Below are 20,147 nucleotides of genomic sequence, written 5' to 3'. Positions count from 1 at the left end.
ACATAAACGTCTGAGTTCACACACCACAGACAGATTGGTTTGTAGCTTGGTTGAAGGTGCTGTGTTTTGACTATAGCATTTGGTTGAGTCCCACTTAATTTGTCATTTGGACTTAAAAGATGACACTACTATGAGATGGACAGAAAATTTGATCCAAGAGTCCCAACCAATACTTATCCCACACTCAACATTAGTAAATGCAAATTATCGGGTTGATATCATTATTCCTACTTGTAGGAGCTTGCTACATACAGCTTCCTACAAAAATGACTTCACTTCAGCATTACTTCCTTGGCTGAAAAGCACCTCGAGATGTGGCAATTGTAAAGAATGGTGAAAAGCAAATGCTAATAATCACTTCTTTTACTGGTTGTTGGTTGTGGATTTGATAATAACATTAATACTAACAAAATGTGCATCAGTATTTGACTGGTTTCAAACAAGTCCACACTATGCCATTTCTAATTAAATCACTCAATTTCAGCTCCAGGGTTTCCATTAATTGCTTGGCGTCCTTCTGCAATGCATAACTAAAAACGTTTCCTTAAATTTCCATCACCTTCTTGCAGCATGACACAATAATTGCATCATCTATTGAACCAGAGGGGATAATTCCACTCAACCCAAAACTGAACTGTCTCCATAAACTATGGACTCACTTTGAAGGATTCTTCATCTTTAGGTCTCGATATTTATTGCAGAGATAGTTACTATTTTGTTTCATTTTTCTTTTTGTATTTGTACAGTTTGTTGTTTTTACGTCTTGTGTGTGGCTTCTCATTGACCTTATTGTACTTCTTAATATTTATTGTGAATGCCTGCAAGAAAATGAATCGCAGGATAGTATATGATGACGTGTACTTTTAGTGTGTTTCTTGCACTCAAAGTTAACAGTACTTTTAAATAGATAGTATTATTTTGTATTCCAGGTAAGCTTTACAAGTGTCATTATTTTTATGGTGCAGTGTTGCTCCTGAGAAATTTCTGTGAATTTCGATGCATTTTAAATAGATCACAGAGCAACACATACAAGATGCTGAGGAACCCAGCAGGTCAGGCAGCATCTACTGAGGAGAATAAACAGTTGATGTTTCAGACCATAGATGCCACCTGACCTGCTGAGTTCCTGCTGTATTTTGTATGTTACTTAGAAACATAGAAAACCTACAGCACAATACAGGCCCTTCAGCCCACAAAGTTGTGCTGAACATATCCTTACCTTAGAAATTAGAAGACTTTCCTATAGCCCTCTATTTTTCTAAGCTCCATGTACCTATCACTGTCGAGTTAGATCAAGGAATGGAGAGCTTATTAGAACATCTCAGATTAAAGACAGATTGAAGACCATGGTTCCTCACATCATATGACATGGCACATAATGATGATGATGATGAATAGATTAGGTATCAATTACATAGAGTTGTTTTGTCCTGGATGAGATTGAGCTTTGAATTTTGTTGAAGAGGTATTCATCCAGGCAAGTGAAGAGTATACTACTACTAACCATACTACTAACCTTCCTTGGAGCTGGTAGAAAGGCTCTGGGGTGCAATGGGTTCTGCTGAAAATAACTAGTCTCTGATGTCCTATTATATATTCACATATGTATCTGGTCCAGGTAAACTTCTAGTCAATTATAGTGTCTAGGACTTGGGTAATAAGAGGTTCTTGCTCCTCACTGGAACCAAAAGAAAGCATGTGCTGGCATTAGAGATGGTCCAGAGGAGATTTATGAGAATGATCCCAGGAAAACATTAACATATGAGGAGCATTTGATGGCTCTGGGCTTGAACTCACTAGAGTTTAGAAGAATGAGGGGAGATCTTTTTGAAGTATACTGAAATTCAAAGGCCTAGATGGAGGGACATGCAGGGGATGTTTCCAATAGTGAGACAGTTTAAGACCAGAGGGCAGATCCTCAGAATGCACAAGGGGATCCCTTTAGAACAGAGATGAGGAGGAATATCTTTAGCTGGAAGGTGGTGAATCTGTGGAATTCATTGCCAAAGATGGTTGTGGAGGTCAAGACAATGGGTATATTTGAAGCAGAAGTTGATAGGTACTTAATAAGGGTGTTAAAGTTTACAGAGAGAAGACAGGACAATGGAGTTAAGAGGGATAACAGACCAGCCATGATCAAATAACATAGCATCTCAAAAGGCTAAAGGCCTAATTCTGCTCCTGTGCCTTATGTTCTCATAACAGCCTGTCCCTCACAAACAGCTAGCATTGGCCTCCCTCACCTTCTCCAGAATGGTAGGACAATATTGTAGTTAGAGCAGCAAGCTACTATAGTGTACCTCCCTCTCCGAGGTAGAAGAACATGCCCACAGAGCAGATTCAGGTCTGAAAGCAGTAGGAATTTGTGGGTGGTTGCATACCTGCATTATAAGAATACTCTGCTCTTCTTTATGTATCCTGACTGGAGTCAACAGCCAAGTGCAGAGTGGTTAAACCTCATCACCCACCAGCTACTCATTGGCTTGGCATACCAACAGGGATACAGTGGCACAGTGAATTGGCTTAACATGGAAATATCATGAAAAACAATATCAGGGTGACTGCTGTCCAGAGGCCAGGTGAGCTGGTTACAATCACAAGCAGAAACTACACTTCATAGTGAAAAATGATAGAATTTCAGCAGAGATCCCATGGTTGTCCTCCAAGAGGACCACAACATTGCCATAGGACTTGGAGGCTTGCATACCTCAATGACCTGAAGAGCTATGTTGGCTGGAGTCAGGGCCTTGTGCTTTGAATCTTGATAAGGTCACCCATGGTAAACAGGTCAAAGGGTAGAGGCCAGACTAAGAGTTGTCTTCTAGTATTGATGGTTCAGCTCAGGGCTAACAACCTTGACTGGTTGTTAAAAATTGTTACAGAAACCGCAATGAAGAATCCTTCTATATTTGTGTGACAGAAATGAAGGGTATTTCTGTAATTGCTGTTTGCCTTATGATATGCTTGTAATCAATCACCTTGTCTGTGAGGATCCTGATTACTTTGCCTGCTGTTCTTTATATACAGAAAAGATGAAAACATAAACAGGAAAAGATTAGAGCCATGGACCTTTCCAGCCACAGGCAGACCAGTCTAGGTAAGGCTCTATGGCTGCAACTGTACACATGTCCCCACTTCCGTGGAGAATCACAGTCTCAGATGTCACAGCTTCTTCAAATATGTGTGTTTCTTAAAAATGTCTAGTAGAAGGGCTCCTCCTGACTAGAGCCCTATAGCCCTTCTTTTTGCTGGCACTGCTCAGAACTTCTCCTGCTCTTTAGCTATTTAGGCCTTCTAGTTGTCCCTACTGTACAGAGTCCTAACAGTGGGTCCCTATTTGTGACAAAAGATATCTTCATTGCAGCTTCTGCTCGGTTATCTGTGCAGAAAATATTGAGATTATTTCTTATTCAATGAAGGGAATTAAGTTGCTCTTTGATTATCTTTTTTTCTGTATATTGTATTGGCTGGATTATAGCCACAAATTTCCTTTTCTAAAATCTTCTGGCATGCATATACACTCAGTGGCCACTTTATTAGTTACAGGAGGTGTACAAGTATGTGTGTTTTGGCACAGTATCCATCCAAACTCACACATATCCCATTTACACTACAATGCAAACCACAAGATAAAAGTCACTAACACCATTTTGAATGCATAACCTACACGCCATTAGTAAATAAAGTCAAAATCATGCACTTCAGCAACTTAGAAAAGGAATATTGCCTCATGAATGCCAGTGTTTCAAGCTGTGGATACTTGATGATTTATGTCTGTAAATCTGGTGATAAAATGTTGAACCTTCATTTGCATCCTGAATAAAATACTGGAATGATTACTGTAAGATACATATTTCAATAAAATCAATTTAATATTGAGTTTGGAAGCCTTAAAAGTCTAATTTTAATTGGTGTATACATACTGGTGTGTAGGCATATGAGGGATACCCTCTGATATTTAGAAGGGAAACTTTACAGAGTTCATATAAACTCTTTGGACCAAGTGAGGTCTATAGCGTATCAGGTACATAGTTTCAAATGTACAGTAGATTGAGAATCAATTTTAATGAATATAAAAACACTACAAATTTTGCAGTACATTCAAAAAGGTATGAAAAATTTATTACAGAAGTCAATTTTAACTTAGTTAACCCATGCTGATGTAATGTGGAGCTGCCACTTGTAACATTTCATACTTTTACCACCCATGGATATATGACTTACTTCCCTTCATTAAATTCATTCAGGAAAGGATGGCATTACTGTAGCACTGTTGTTCTCTGTACCTCTACTGTAAAAATTTCCACAAAATTTTGGCAAGGGAAAAGTAATAATAAATATCAGTTTGGTTTTTGATTCTAATTTCTCTGGAAGTACATGTACCTCAAACATAGAACCTGAGCTGGTCCAAGTGGCAGCATCCTTCCTAGAATATATTGTATAAATAACTTTGACAATCAAAGTTATTTTTCCCCCAAACTATAAGCAGGATCATTCCAAAAATCACAGTCATATTTTGCCTAGGAACTCACAGTAACTTAGAGTTTGAAAGTTGTGATTCTTGGTCAGATCAAACCAGCTACACTGGAACAAGAGCAAGTCATATGATCAGTATGATTTCACCTAGATACAACTGCTAGCGCTATCTACTCTAGCTGAAATCACATTTTACATTGTAGTACGTGCGAATTGGATTGGCAGTAAGCAATCCAATTTCTCAGCAAATATACCAATTTTTTGTTTAATAAAATTCCATCAATTCCAGATTTAAATGCAACACTTAATGACTTGTGGATAAGTTCATAACCTCCACCACCCTTTGTGAGGAGAAGCTTTCCTCATCCTGCTTCTGAAAGACTTGCTTCAAGCTTTTAGACAATGGGTTATGTTTGAGACATCCAGACCAAGATACAATTTCTCTATCTATCTACTTCACCAGTTCATCTTAATGATTACAAAACTTCAAGGAAAATGTACATAAATCCTCCAAATTTGAGGAGATACTCCCTTGGTGTGTGCAAATTAGTCTTACAGCCCAAGTCTTTAAATTCAGGTGTCATTCAGGTAAGTCTTCATACACTCTTTTCAAGATCGATATATTTTTTCAATTATGCTGCCAAAACGGTTCATTGTACTCTGGGTGTGATTTAACAAGAGCATGTGTATACCTAGCAACTTATAGTCCTTTTTATCCTCTTAGCTCATTAACCCTTTTGGGTTATTTTCTATTTACCTCTTTGGTATTTTAATGTTACAAAAACATGGGTATGGTAGACGACTAACAGTTATTAATTATCTGGGCTTTCTTGCTCACAGTTTATCAGTTCAGTTTTTTTTTAAAGCAAATCGCTTTATGGTTTTGTCAGTATGTTTCATAGAAAATGGAGACCAAACTCATCAATCACCTTTTGTTATTAGGGAGCCAAAATGAAAAATTTCTAACTAGGTTGTCTTTTCTGTGAGTTCTACTTTTTGTTTAGTTTAGTGGAAAAAAAATCTCAAAATCTTAAAAGCCTTAATTTTCTATGGTTACACTGTTCATGATTTTTTTTTAAAAAGTCAATGTATTTGGTAATAAAAATGCACAGCATATCAAAGGTGAGAGTTTGAAGAGCTCCAAGATGCAGAGGGATCTGAGAATCCTGGCACATGATTTGAAAAATGGTAACATGCTGCTAGTACAAGCCAGATAATAAAAATAATAGAATGAGATCCTTATTTCTGGGGGAGTTATGCTTCAGTTATGAAGGGCAGTGATGAGACCACATCCACAATACTAATCACCTTACTGAAGGAAGATATTAGTATGTTGGCAGCACTTCAAACAAAGATCCTAGACTAATAACTGGGATTGGCAAGACAGTTTTATGAGGAAGGGATTGGCAATTCAAATTTCAAAGATAATTATTATGGAAGTACACTTATGTTACCATATACTACCCTGAGAGACATTTCCTTATGGACATTCACGGTAAATAGAATGAATCACAATAAGATTCAAGAAAAACCTGTTTTCAATATAAGATCTGTTGGAGATTAAAAGATGTAGAATGAACTTGGCAGGAAGATCCCGAGGGATCTTCCCAGAGTAGAGGCAGTGTTACGCCTGCAGCCCCCTCCTTTTCGAGAATCGCAGGATCGCTATTGACTTGGGTCAGGAGACCCAGGAAATGAGAGAGACACGTTCGGAATGCCTTGACCCCCCCCGGTGATATAAAGCTACGGGAAACGGCCATTGTCTCTTGGAGACAGAATTGTGTATTACAAGACTGTGCTCCGTGGAAGCCCTCAGGCAAAGTGGGATGGTTGGTGGAGGGATTGCATCATCTCTACCTGATTGACATCTGCGACCCTGTGAGTCAGGATAAAAGAGGGTCTGTGGGAACAGCCCCTCAGACGCACCAGAAGAAACGCTAGCGATCCCATAATAGCGGAAGCCGGTGGGAGGAGGCCACGTGTGTTCGGTTCCATTTGCCCCGGAACCGGTGGCTTTTACCATGGGCGAATGGTTTTTAGCTAACAACGGGGAAACCAACTCCCAACGAGTCTCGAAGGGTTGACATCATAAAAGGACTGGGCAAGTTTTAACCCGACTTTCTCTCAAATCAAAACGCTGCAGCTTGAACGAACTAACAGTGACTTTTATATTTCCATCGGACAATACATTATCTCCTAGACACCGATAGAGCTATTTCTTATTGATTATTATTATACCCATGCTTTTAGATGTAGTATTGACAACGTATATTATCTGTATGTTTGCATTGATATTATTTTGTGTATTTTTATCAATAAATACTGTTAAAATAGTACCATCAGATTTCAACGGACCTCTCTATCTTTGCTGGTAAGTGACCCAGTTACGGGGTTTGTAACAGCAGAAAGAATATTTCATCTTGTTAGAAGTTACTGAAGTGTGAGGTACTGTGGGAGAGCTGAGATTAAAATCTGGGGTGACATGGCTTTCCCCCAGCATAGCCTCGGGTGCATTGGTTGTTAACGCAAATGACACATTTCACTGTATGTTTCGATGTATGTGTGATAAATGAATTTGCATCTTGGCTGATCTAATTAAATGTTTGAGGAAACTTGAGCAGTTGAGTGGCTCATTTTTTTATGTTAGTATATTATTATGATACTTTGAAAACAAGTTCGACATAATATTCAATGAAAGAAATTGAGATGATGTCAAACCTTTTACTTGGAAATGGTCAACTTGATCATTATAATGTGAGAAAAATTATTGCACTTATGTTCTTTCTTTCACATCCCTTTTGAAACATCTTAGAGAGCTTTAGAGTTAATAAAATACTTTTGAACTGTAGTCGCCATCATAAAATAATCAATTTGCAGACATCAAATTGCAACAAATAGCAATGCATAGTGACCAGGGGAACAATTTTAGAATTGCTGATTGACGGATAAGCATGAAACAGCGTTCCCATTCTTCCTTAGAATAGTGCCACAGAGTCTATTAAATTGTTTAGGGGTGGACTAGACGGGCTGAAGGGCCTGGTCCAGTGCTGTCCTTCTCCGTGACTCTATGCCCACATGAGAAAGCTGATAGGGTCTCTGTAAAAATGCTTCTCTGCTTTGCATTCAGTACTACACTGGTGTATTGGTCCATTTTTTTGTACTCAACTCTCTGGATAGGCCATGATCCAGGAAACTCCTGAGTCAGAAGTCAGAGCACCACCAGCTGAGCCACCACTGACGCTGGTAATATTAAGAACCTTATGCACTAACTAAAAGAAATTATTCAGCAAGAGTCATTCTAGCTACTTACATCAGAGTAGAATCGGGTACCAATTACCCGCGCTAGATGTGGATTTTCTTCCATACAGTTTCGTGGACAATACATCCTGAAAATTGGGAGGGAAACACATACATTCAGAACTTTAGTCAAGTAAAACAGACACAGGTAACAATAACATATGGGCCATGTAATGTGATGTTCATTGTTAAAAAAGTACTTTGATAAAAGAAAGTTCCTGTCCTATGAGTGCACTACTATACAAGTGATACACAAAGCAATTTAGCTTTTAAAGTCAGTCAGCTTTATACATCCTTCATTTGTATCAGAATCAGGTTTATTTGATGGCAAAATTTAATAAAAAATACAAATGTAAACACATTCCATCTCTACATCCAGAAGGAGCAGTTAAATATACAGGTGTCCAGCTTTGAAAAGATATAACACATTAAGAAGATATTCTAAAAGGGCCAATTTAAGGTTAACTGCTGATGGCCAGATTTTCCAAAATTTAATAAAAACAGCAATGACACTGAGCAAGGAGCAGCTATCGGTAACTCAAAGTTACTAATTACCCGAGTCTATCGAGATGCTCTACTCCTGTAAAAGTCATTCTGCACTCATTCCAACCCAGTCCTCTGTTCTCTAGACTGCATTCAGGCTCCACAAGCCCACATTAACAATGGAGAGGGACCATGTACCAAACAAGTTAGTCAAGTGACTCACTTACCTTGGACAATGTGAAAATGGCTTTTTGAATGTGCACATTTGATACGCTTTAGTCTGGCAGGTAGCAGATCGGACTACAGAGAAAATAAAAGTTACAGTGAATAATAATAAAACATAATTGGAATAAAATATTTAGAATTTACATTTAAGGAACTAACCTGGTACTTCGGAGATAGTAAATGAATTGGCAGGTCTATATTTACTGAATCAAAGGAAAAAATATGTTAGCTGAAGACCACAGAGAAGGTCAATCAATAAAATATAATCAAATATAGAACAATAAACTTCCTTTATAATTGTTGCAAATATCATCATGAACACTTTTCTTAAAACACTTTCTTCTAACTCTCTCTTCCTTGTCACTTCCTCCATTTAATCTCACAGCCTTTCCTTCAGAACTCAAACCCACAACTTTTCCTTTCCCTCTAGTTGTCTTCATGTTCAGCTTAATGAACAATGGGGCACTTTAACCAGTCCCAGAGTAAGACTCCAGACTGGGTATGACATGCACTGGGTAAAAAAGGTATTAATAAGTCCTTTGGATAAATTGTAGTCTCTTTGTGCAACATCCTGGACCTTCACAAATAAGAGAAAATCTGCAGATGCTGGAAATCAAAGCAATACACACAAAATGTGGAGCCAGGCAGCATCTATGGGTCAGAGTAAACAGTAAATGTTTCTTTTTCCCAGGGCTGAAATGGTTGCCACAAGAGGACACAGATTTAAGGTGCTGGGGAGTAGGTACAGAGGAAACCTCAGGGGTAAGTTTTTTTACTCTGAGAGTGGTAAGTGCGTGGAATGGGTTGCCGGCAATGGTGGTGGAGGCAGATACAATAGGGTCTTTTAAGAGGCTTTTAGATAGGTACATGGAGCTTAGTAAAATAGAAGGCTATAGGTAAGCCTAGTACTTTCTAAGGTAGGGACATGTTCGGCACTACTTTGCGGGCCAAAGGGCCTGTATTGTGCTGTAGGGTTTCTATGTTTCAGGTCGGGACCCTTCATTAGGATCGTTCTGGTAATATGGCGGCTTGTGTGAATGCAGTTGTTTCTTGGGGGCTAACAAAAGGAACATTTTTCTTTGTAAGATTTGTTTTTTTATTGTCTAAAGACAAATCTACTCCAAGAAAATTTAGTCATGCAGGCCTACTCCATCAATGGAGCTGCTTGTTTATTGGAGTAGCTGGACTGGTGTTGGCGGCAGAGCCAGTCGAGATGTTGGAGGAGCCCACCGGGGTGCAGACCACGTTGCTGCCTGCTACTCAGAAGCATCTTAGTTGGTGCTGTATAACCGTGGGAGATTGTCTTGGACATTTCACTTGTGATCGCAAGACTCTGTTGAACAGAGTCAATGAAAGATGCTGCAGGCCTGTTGCCCTTGCCTGGTAGTGGGACAGTCAAATTGGGAGCTGTGTAGCCTCAGTTGTAGCAAAAACTAGGCCTCAAGCCTCGGGCTTGCCTGCTGCTGCAGACTAGGTGACTGACATGGAAGCATTTACAGCATGGTGTCTGTGCTCAGCTGGGGACTGGCCTCATCCGTTGGTATTGCCCTCCTGTGTCTGAGCGGTAGAAAGACAGGCTGATCTACATGTGTCTGTACACTGCCAGGAGACTGTACCATCAATTGCTAGACATTGACACTCAGGAACTTGGACAATATGTAGGTTTTCTTTTGAGTGAATATGCTTCTTTGCTCGCTATTTTGAATTATGTTACTCACTATTTTTGAATGCTTTGCACCTTGGCCCCAGAGCAACGCTGTCCCTTTCAGCTCCATCTATGTATGGTTTGAATGATAATTAAACTTGATCTGATTTGATTGTGATTTGGATATTATCATAGACCTTCAACCTCTTGAATTTTGGATCACAATGCTTCTGTAAGTGGGTAATGGGATTGCATAGGGACCGGGTCTGGAATCTAGCTGTATTAGACGTGGTGAGATTGAGTGCTTGGTCAATTGCCCCTAGAACAAGGCTCTAGAGTTTCTGGCAGTATTGATCAGTAAGGTTCACACTATGTTTGCAGGGATGTGTGCATCTTCCAGTTTCAATTAAATGTTCTACCATCTTGTAGCACTGGCACACTGCTACACTCCAAACTGCTCATCTCGTCCATGACTCGGTGACAAACTGTCAATCAACTTCATTAATGAAAGACTGTTCTTATTTCTTCACAAGGACTACCTCAAGTCCTTTAAACTAATGCACTATGGAGAACAAATATTCAGAAGGACATCACAAAGTGCTCCAGGAAGATTCAACACTTCTGATCTTTCGGCGTGGTGCTGCACATATCGTAGTTTCACAGTAGAGAACTAATTGCCGACTCTTTGTATGGGTGGACAGAGGCTGTAAATGAAATCAAAAATGCTTACCCGAGTGATTGGACCCCGTTGCGGTTAGATTTTATAAAGAATGGCTTCTTTCCCTGTCTTGTAATATCTACCCAACCACCATCGTTGTCCAGTACTCCATAATGCATTGCAGCTCTACAAATGCTTGATTGCTGAAAAGTACACATGATATTAATGAATATTATCATCTTACATATGTGAGATCTATCTGAAACAGAACACTAAAAACACAAGAGATTCTACAGATGCTGGAAATCCAGAGTAACACATACAAAATGGAGGAACTCAGATGGTCAGGGAGCATCTATATAGAGGAATAAAGAACCTGGAAAGGATGGGGTTGGTGGGGCGAATAGAAACCAGAATAAGTAGGTTGGGGAGGGAAAGGAATACAAGCTAGAAGGTGATAGGTGGAAGTTAGGTAGGAGGTAATAGATGGAACAGGTGTAGAGCTGAAGAAGGAGGAATCCCATAGGGGAAGAGAGTGAACCATGGGAGAATGGGAAGGAGGAGGACCAAAGGGAGGTGACAGGCAGGTGAGGAGAAGAGACGAGGTAAGTGGGGAGCCAGAATGGGACTGGAAAAAGAGAGGAGAGAGAATGGGGAATAAATTACCAGAAGTTGGAGAAATCAATGTTCATGCCATTAGACCGGAGATTATGCAGATGTAATATGAGGTGTTGCTCCCCCAATCTGAGAGTGGCCCAAGGATGCCAGGGACTGACGTACTAGAGAGGGAATGGGACCTGGAATCAAAATAGTTGGCCACCAGGAAATCCTGCTTGTTGCGCAGGACACTATTGCACTTTAGTAGGGTACTAACAAAGATTGTATAGATGTACAAGTAAGTAAAGTTCAGAAGTATGACAGGAAACAGAAACTCAACATGGACAGAAAATAAACTTTAAAGTGGGCTAGGTAATAAATGTGTCTAATTATGGAAACAATAAGCCTAATTTACTTAGGATTCAACAGCCAGCTTTGGCCTCTTCTGAAAAGTAACGTTAAAGTACTTTGGCCATTTTTTGAAACATTCCCATGAGGTCTTTTAATTATTGCAGATTGATAAAAAATTATCAATAGAACTACTCAAAAACAGCTTTTATATTCTAATAAGTGAACAAGCTTAATGCCTTCAAAACGGGAAAAACCAAAATGATTATCATCTGACACAGTATGGAACGATTTCTTCATTACTTTGTTTAAACTCACCATATCATAATGCAGAGTCCCAATTACTTTTCCTTCACTATACAAGCAACCAGCTGGGCATTCATATCTATAACAAGTGAAATAAGATTAAAGATGGATGCTTGTCTAAATTTTACAAGTTCATTACTTTCTATTTCTATTTCACTCAATACATCAGAATTCCAATGAAAATAATGTTCTGAAAACAAGGGCTTCATTATCAATTGGTTTCAATTTAAACTGAAGATTAAAGAAGCATTTTTTAAAATGATTTTGTTACTTGAGTAACTGGTACAGTACAGGAAATGGGTTTTGTCTCCATTTCTCACCTATTACAAGTAGTTCCCTTGCATCTGTCACGTAGTTTGGTTTCACAGGACACCAGCTGAGCTGTAGAAGAAACAAATGATGAGATTTTTCTGGAATGAGTTTCAGAAGAGACGTGGTATCCCAATGCATCTCAAAGTAAATGTATTATCAAAGCACTCCTGTGTCATCATATACAACCCTGAGATTCATGTTCTTGCGGTCAATTACAGTAAACACAAAGGGATCCGTGAAAGACCACACCCAACAGCCAGGACAATAAGCAATGGTGAAAGAAGAAACAAACTGAGCAAATACAAACAAACAAAAAAAATAAGCAATAAATATCAAGAAAATGGGATGAAGCATCCTTGAAAGTGAATCCAATTCAGTGGGAACTGTGTTGGAGCAAGTGAAGTTGAGTGAAATCACCCCCTCAGCTTCAAGAGCCTGTTAATTGACCTGAATGGTAGGGAGGGGCCTTGATGATGGATACTGCTTTCCTGTGACAAAGCTCCATGTAAATGGTCTTTACCAGTGGTGGATTGGGCAACATCCGCTACTTTTTGTGGCCTTTTTTGTAGAAGGGCTCTGATAATTCCATACCATGCTGTGATGCAACCAGTCAACATACTTCCACCACACATCTACTCAAATTTGTCAAAGTTTTAGATGACATGCCAAACCTTTGCCAAAAAAAAAGGTCCACCATATTTTGTTCGTGATGGCACTTATGTGCCAGACCCAAATGAGATCCTCTGAAATGATAACAAAGGAACACTTCTCTGTTCACCCTGATGAGGACTGGCTCATAGACCCCTGGTTTCTCCTCCTGAAGTCATTACTCATCTCCGTGGTCTTGCTGACATTGGGTTGATGTTATATGAATGCAATTATGCCGTTAATGCGGTCTTGTGTTCTTAAGATATCACTATTCTGGGATTTTATTGTTTGTAGAAAATGCTATTTTACAATCAAGGAATTGTGAAACTACATCATGTATTAGTTCCACCACTCAATCCTTTAGCAGGATATTACAAATCCATGATATTAACAGCAATTTTAGAATAAATGACATTCAGACTTATCATTGGGCTAATTTGTTCTCATAATCATATGGCAAGGTATAACAACAACAACTACATGGCACTGCAATTCATTTCATTCCTACTTCTCACAGCATTCCAAAGTACCTATCCTTCCACATCAATAGTTGCTTCATTTGAAGTCCCCTTCCTCAAGTTCATGGCACCTTCCTCTCCAATCAATAAGAAAGCAATAACCATCCTTTCAAACTCTTCCCCTAATATTTGCAGTACCAAAAACCCCTTCCAGTAATACTTATTCTGCTGCTTCCAATCTGTTATAAAACTATAAGATATAGGAGCAGAATGAGGCCATTTGGCCCATTGAGTCTGCTCCACAATTCAATCATGGATGATTTATTTTCCCTCTCAACACTTTCTCCTGCCTTGTGCCTGTAACCTTTCATACCCTTATACTAATCATAAACCTTATTGACCTCTTCCTTAAATATACCCAAATGACTTGGCCTCCACAGCCATCTGAGGCAATGAATTCAACAGATTTACTACACTCTAGCTAAAGAAGTTCTTTCTCTTCACTGTTCTAAGGGGATGTCCTCTTCTGAAGCTGAGCCACTCTTGGGAGCATCATCATTTAATGAGATCACCCCCGTTCTTCTAAACTCCAGCAAGCACAGACTCAGGATCATCAACATTCCTCATACATTAACCCCTTCAATGCTGGGATCATTCTTGTTAACCTCCTCTGGAGCTTCTCCAATGCCAGCATGCTTCTTCTTAGATTTTGGGCCCAAGGCATGCTAAATCACAACACCCCTCTACTCTGATGTGCCCAAAACAACTTGGCTGATTGCCCTACTGAACAGCCCTTTTCAACAAACAAGGGCTGTCAGTTACTTGCCCATTTCAATTATTTATCTATGTTCAGTTCAAATCTTCCTGACCCTTGCTTCTCATATGATACTCGTGAAACACTTCTGGATCAACAAGCATTGACAATTGTTATTCTGTTGTAATTTTTACCTCTCCTGATAGATTTTTGCACCTTTATTTGTGTCATTACTATTTCTTTTTATTTTGCACACTCACTTCTTGCCATTAATTTACCCCCTGACTTCTGTCTTTCCAGAGACATGATTTACTGTTCATTCCTCCTTTCCAAGATCCTGTCCCATTTTATCCTATAACTTCCCAAACGATTTCATTTCTAAAGAAAGATCAGTGACCTGAAGCAATAACTCTCACTCTCTCACACACAAATGCTGCCTGGCCTGCAGCATTTCGTCTTTAGATCTTCAGCATCTACAATATCCTGCCCTTGTTTTAGAAGGATGGCAGTGTGGAGAGACATCTCTATCAAAGGAAGTGTAAAGCGCTCCTTCCCTCTGCTAGCCTGTTGGTCACCCTTGGGCAAGGTGTAGCACCTCCAGCACCCCCGATCAGGTCACATAAAGCCATGGGAACATGTGGTGGATGGTCGTATGAGCAGCTGGCACATATCACAAGCCCTGGTTATGCGACCACTGTCACAAAGCAGACAATCTCTGAAGAGTATTCATAATGGTTGAGGTCACCAGCTTTGTAAAGATACTGCCCAGAAGGCAGCAATGGCAAACCACTTCTGTCAAGACCATGATCACCCACGTCATATGACACAGCACATAATGAATGACTGAATTTGTTTTAGAATATAAAGCAGGCCATTCTTACACATTTGCTGGGTGTTTATAATCTCATTTGCATCAAGGTGCTCTGTTCTTGTGGATTCGGTTTGTGTCCATGGATTCAATGGTGTTTCCTGAGGTTTAGTTCCTTGCCTTTCCACCTCATTAGTTTCCTCCTCTGGTTCCGAAGGAGAATAATATAGATCTGGTCCATCAGCTTCCAGATGAAAGAAAAAATGAAAAGGGATAAATGACAAGCAAGATTTTTCTAAAGGAAATTAAAAATTGCCATTCAAAGCTACAGAAGTAAGAGTGTGAGTGAGAGTGTGGAAAGAGCTGCCAGAGGAAGTGGTGGATGAGGGCTCTAATTCATCATCTAAGGGAAATTTAGATAACTACTTAAATGACAGAGGTATTGAGGACTATGGTCCTGGTGCGGGTCAACAGGACGAGGCGGGATAATAGTTCAGCATGGACTAGATGGGCCAAAGGGCCTGTTTATAGTGTTCTATGACTGTTTTAAATAGGCAATCTCTTATTTTTAATGGGATTCTGAGATCTAGATTCTCTCATAAAGAGGAAATATTCTCTCTACATCTACCCTATTAAATCCTTTTGATCATATAAATTTAACTCAGTTTGATTCTCCACATGCTCTGCCTGACAGCATTATTTTTAGATATTGTTGCATTCTGTGTGTGTGTGTGTGTGTAGGCCTCCGTTAATCTTGATAGACCATCAATTTGCGCCTTGGAAAGTTTCCAGGCTGTAAGCCTGGGCAGGGTTTTTTTTAAAAATGGAAGTTGCCCAAGCTGCAAGTCACATGCCACTGATGTTGTCCAAGGGAAGGGCATTAGGACCCATACAGCTTGTTGCAAAGCAATGTGTGGTTAAGTGTCAAGGATACACACACAGCCTCAGCCAAGGCTCGAACTAGCGACCTTCAGATCACTAGGCAAACGCCTTAACCACTTGGCCACGCGCCAACTGCATTCTGTGTAGATACCACATGAAAAGCCAGACTAAAAAGAATGCGCAGATGCAGAGGAATCATTTTGACAATTATATTTCTACCTGCCCTTTACTAAAACTTCTTCTGCCCAGTGTCCTCAGTAAAGCTCTAGATCAGTTTCAAGCTCCACTTAAATTCTCTTTCAAAACTGTATAAAATCTGACCCTCCAATTCATCTTGAGAAAGTATTCCATATTTATTAATATATTGCTCCTGCCACATTAGTGTAAACACTGAAGACTAAAAAAAACTTCTCAAACATCTGAGATATTTTTATCTGCATTCCACTCACATGGCAAACAATACAAGTCACAAATGCTAATACAAGAACTTAAGTTATAGGGAATTTCAACTGAATTTACAGCAAGATCAATATTTGGAATATTCAAACATAGATGTGATATGTGTATAGGGTCTTTAATATCATGGCTTATAAACAATTTTCAAAGGTTTTCCATATAGAGTAGAGTAAGCCAATAGCACATACCTTTGTAACATTGATTATCTCTGCAGCCTCCTCCATAGCTTGGAGGACAGGCAGAACAAGGAGACCCATGTTTATAAGGAGCATGGCCCCACCAATTTCCCCTGAAAATAAGCATAGGTATATTAAAATAATATTTCATGGAGGGATGTTTATTATACTACACAATGTTTCCAGCATAACTATACAGTCATTTATCCCCTCATACATTACATTTTTCGCAGAATTTTTTTTAAATCATCTTTATCTTTGACTGGAGATTTGAAAATAAATTGGAGATACTATCATTATTTCTCAAAGTGACCAAACAAGGTTACAGGCCATAATTAGAAGTTTACTTTGGCATGAGTTGTAGGAATCCCTACCTGGTGAATTACAACCAGAGAGTCCACAGTATCCAATCTTGCTGCCAATGCCCCTTTCTCCCTTTTCTCTTCAATAATCCCAATCTCAACCCAAACAATCAGCACTCCCTCTGAGTCAATCCACCTTCCTTCCTCAACAATTATATCCCACACCACCTACAGCACTATTCATTTTTAAGAATACCCAGTCCCATTCTACTACCTAACTGTTTTGCTCTGTGAGTGGACGGAAAAATACACACTCACAGTCGACAGTGAAATGTTGCAGATGAAAACCCTTTGTGGACAATCAAACTGCTGGGAGTACCCTTTTGGTGCATCGCATTTTAGGCCACTCACATAGATGGCAATGACCTCATGCACAGCTGCTATTCTAACTTGTTATAGCCCACAGATTAATTCTAATACTGGAATCAATCCCTCATGTTGGATGTGCAATTACGTTGATACTTCAGAAACGTTAACTACAACATCATTTATACAAAACCTTGAAAAAAAAATTACATGAAGTTCTCAGGTTAACCAGAATATGAAAACACCATTAATACTTGGCAGATTATAGGCATGTTACATTTTCTGGAAAATGGTGTGTAATTTTCTCAGTAATATACTGTTGTGTATTTAATATTTCAGAAATATTTGAGTTTTATATATAAGGCAGCATGATGATGTATGCATTTCATGTATGTATACATATATCCTGTAATGAATCATTTAAACAACGTCATCTACATGCACGCACCTCGCTTAAAGTAAACTCGAAGTTAGACCCGTATTTTGGACTCCCGTCTTTCTTAGAATTAATGGTTAATGTTTTGAAGTTACAGAATATAATATATATCAATGAAATTTCACTTTTTTCCCTTATATATATAGTTTTACTCACTTAGGAGAGTAATTGCAAACTAGGTAGACAGCTTGTTGCCACACCTGGCCCCAGACATTCATGTTTATACATAAGTTCATGGCACAGCCAACTTTGTTACTTGTTGCCCATACTACCTAAAAGAAAGAAAATAGAAAAGTAACTTGTATTGCATCTGACAGCATGCTCATGGTACTACAAGGCATAATAGGAAGCAACTAGAATCATACCCTCCAATCTATAATGGCAATCTTTTTTCTTCCTAGAATGTCCCTAGATTCATGGTAATTAGTTACCCCCGTTTCTCTACCCAAACAGATTTTGTGGTGACTGCTAAGGCCAATATGGGAACTGTTGCCCATTAAGTAGTGCAAGAAACACCGTATGTACAAATTGCAAGGGCCCGCATTCCTGCTATTTATGCAGAGTGGCACATGGCTGCAGGGCTCTTAATACCATCCCAAATACTCTTTCCCTATTTTGAATGGTCATGTACGTATTCCCAGCCTCTTTAGATCATCTGGTATTACAATTTCACAATAAAAATCCCAATAAAGTGTTAGTTTTACTTTGGAATCAGGTATTTTCAAACTAATTTCATATAGGTTTAACTTAAAACAGCAGACACATAAAGATCTTACTCAAGTTAACTATACCTGGGTATAATGGGTGCACACTGGACCATCACATCTAAAGGGACACCAAGGGTTACATTCTTGTGGATAAGGATATACAAAATCTCTGACTTCATCATACCAAGCTTGAACATGAAATGTAGGAGGCCGGTATCTGAGGATTTAAAATGGAAAAACAAGTTTACAATTTCTGAAGACAAAAAATAGCAGAAACAATACAAGTTTATTTTAGCCTTTTATCGCATACAATACCTGCCCCAGTGCACACCCAGATTCTGCCCTATAGAAGGTAGGAGATAACCAGGTCCATGCTCCCAGAGACACTGTGAAGCCCAGGATTCTGCAGACCTTTCCAGTTCAACATCCCACGTCTGCATAACAAATGGTTTAAAAAGTTAGTTCAGAAACTTGGAAGGTTCACTTTCCAAGAAGGATTTCTTAAAGTGTAAAATTTGTAACCTATGATGACACAAAATAATCAGCTGTTTTCTCTTCAGACCAGTAGAGCGTAAAAGAACTTTGTATAAAGCTCCCTGAAGAAGTTAGAAATTAGCTTTGATATAATAAATTTTCAATGTTTTAATAGCACAGAAAGAGTTACAATAGGACCAGAATCCAGCAGTAGAGATACTTTTACTTTACAGTTTGAAGTTGCTTCCAAGTTTGGAAAACCAGCAGCTTAACTTCACTACAGACATCAAATTTTGACTAGATATCTTTGAAAGTCTTATGGCCACATTTCATTTACTTCCATATTTCAGTAAATACATAGACCACTGAAAAAAAAACAAAAAATAATAGCTTGGATGACTAGCATTATAATAAACTGATTCTATAAGCAACTGTTGAGGTGATGGCATAGACAGGTTGCTCGGGGGGGGGGGGTGCAGAAGGAAAGGTTGCATAAAAAGTAACACAAGGTAGGTTATTGAGAATTGGAACACCATTGCAGAAAAATTAACATAACAAATAAGAACACACAGGCTAAAAGAGGTAATAGAATTATTTGGGAGAAATAATAAGGAAAATGAGAGTTTCAGGGAAAACATTATTTGGAGCTTAGAATATGACACCAGATGATTATGAACTAGTTACATTCATAAAGAACTAGTCAGTTCTAACGAACTGAGAGGAAACCTATCATGGGCGCATTCAAGGAGCAAGAGAAACTAATGAGAAGTCATAAGAATTGAGACAAGGCCTTCCTACTGGTTCATCTTGCTTATAGCTTGAAAGTAGCGGATAGATATAATAGAGAGAGGATGAGAACACTGAAGGTTCTCATATAGAGAGAGGTTTGGAAATTGAAATTATACAAAGAAAATGTTGGAAACAATTTTCAAGACAAGACAGCATCTTTAGAAAATGAAATGGAGTTAACATAGTCAGTCTGAGAGCTATCAACAGACCTCACCTGAATATTTATACTCTATTTATATTCTAGATTTGTAGCATCTAACTCTTTTTTCAATTTTCATTTACTATTGAGAGGTTGAATTGGATGAGGGCACGAGATAGAGGGGAAAAAACACTGAGGTATAATTTCAAACAGCAATTAACACATCAAAGCCCCCAATAAGCCATTAGGATTATAAATTCACAAGCGTACATTGCGTCAGAGTCATAACGCAAAGATTTTTACTTGCTCACGTGGGATGTATGTAAGTTTTAAATAAATTCTAAATTCTTACTCTGCCTAACATTCTTCACTGTGAAATAAATGGAAAAGAACAACTAAGCAGCT

General features: G+C 38.9%; 1 protein-coding gene across 2 annotated transcripts in view; it reads right to left on the bottom strand.

Moving 5' to 3' along the window:
• Window positions 1-20,147, bottom strand: part of LOC132383436 (cysteine-rich secretory protein LCCL domain-containing 1-like) — a 40,469-nt gene that overhangs the window by 3,875 nt on the left and 16,447 nt on the right. For both annotated transcript variants that reach the window (XM_059954429.1, XM_059954513.1), the window contains 11 exons: window positions 18,656-18,774; window positions 18,425-18,557; window positions 17,790-17,905; window positions 16,542-16,642; window positions 15,089-15,259; window positions 12,356-12,416; window positions 12,048-12,114; window positions 10,857-10,987; window positions 8,641-8,684; window positions 8,484-8,556; window positions 7,787-7,862 (listed from right to left, as the gene is read on the bottom strand). In XM_059954429.1, the coding sequence (XP_059810412.1) occupies window positions 7,787-7,862; window positions 8,484-8,556; window positions 8,641-8,684; window positions 10,857-10,987; window positions 12,048-12,114; window positions 12,356-12,416; window positions 15,089-15,259; window positions 16,542-16,642; window positions 17,790-17,905; window positions 18,425-18,557; window positions 18,656-18,774 (1,092 nt within the window). The remainder of the gene's footprint in view (window positions 1-7,786; window positions 7,863-8,483; window positions 8,557-8,640; window positions 8,685-10,856; window positions 10,988-12,047; window positions 12,115-12,355; window positions 12,417-15,088; window positions 15,260-16,541; window positions 16,643-17,789; window positions 17,906-18,424; window positions 18,558-18,655; window positions 18,775-20,147) is intronic.

Source organism: Hypanus sabinus, chromosome 1 (assembly GCF_030144855.1).
Source record: "Hypanus sabinus isolate sHypSab1 chromosome 1, sHypSab1.hap1, whole genome shotgun sequence".
NCBI classification, from domain to species: Eukaryota; Metazoa; Chordata; class Chondrichthyes; order Myliobatiformes; family Dasyatidae; genus Hypanus; species Hypanus sabinus.
Note: the sequence above shows the minus strand (reverse complement) of the source record. Positions and strands in the feature narration are given on the sequence as shown.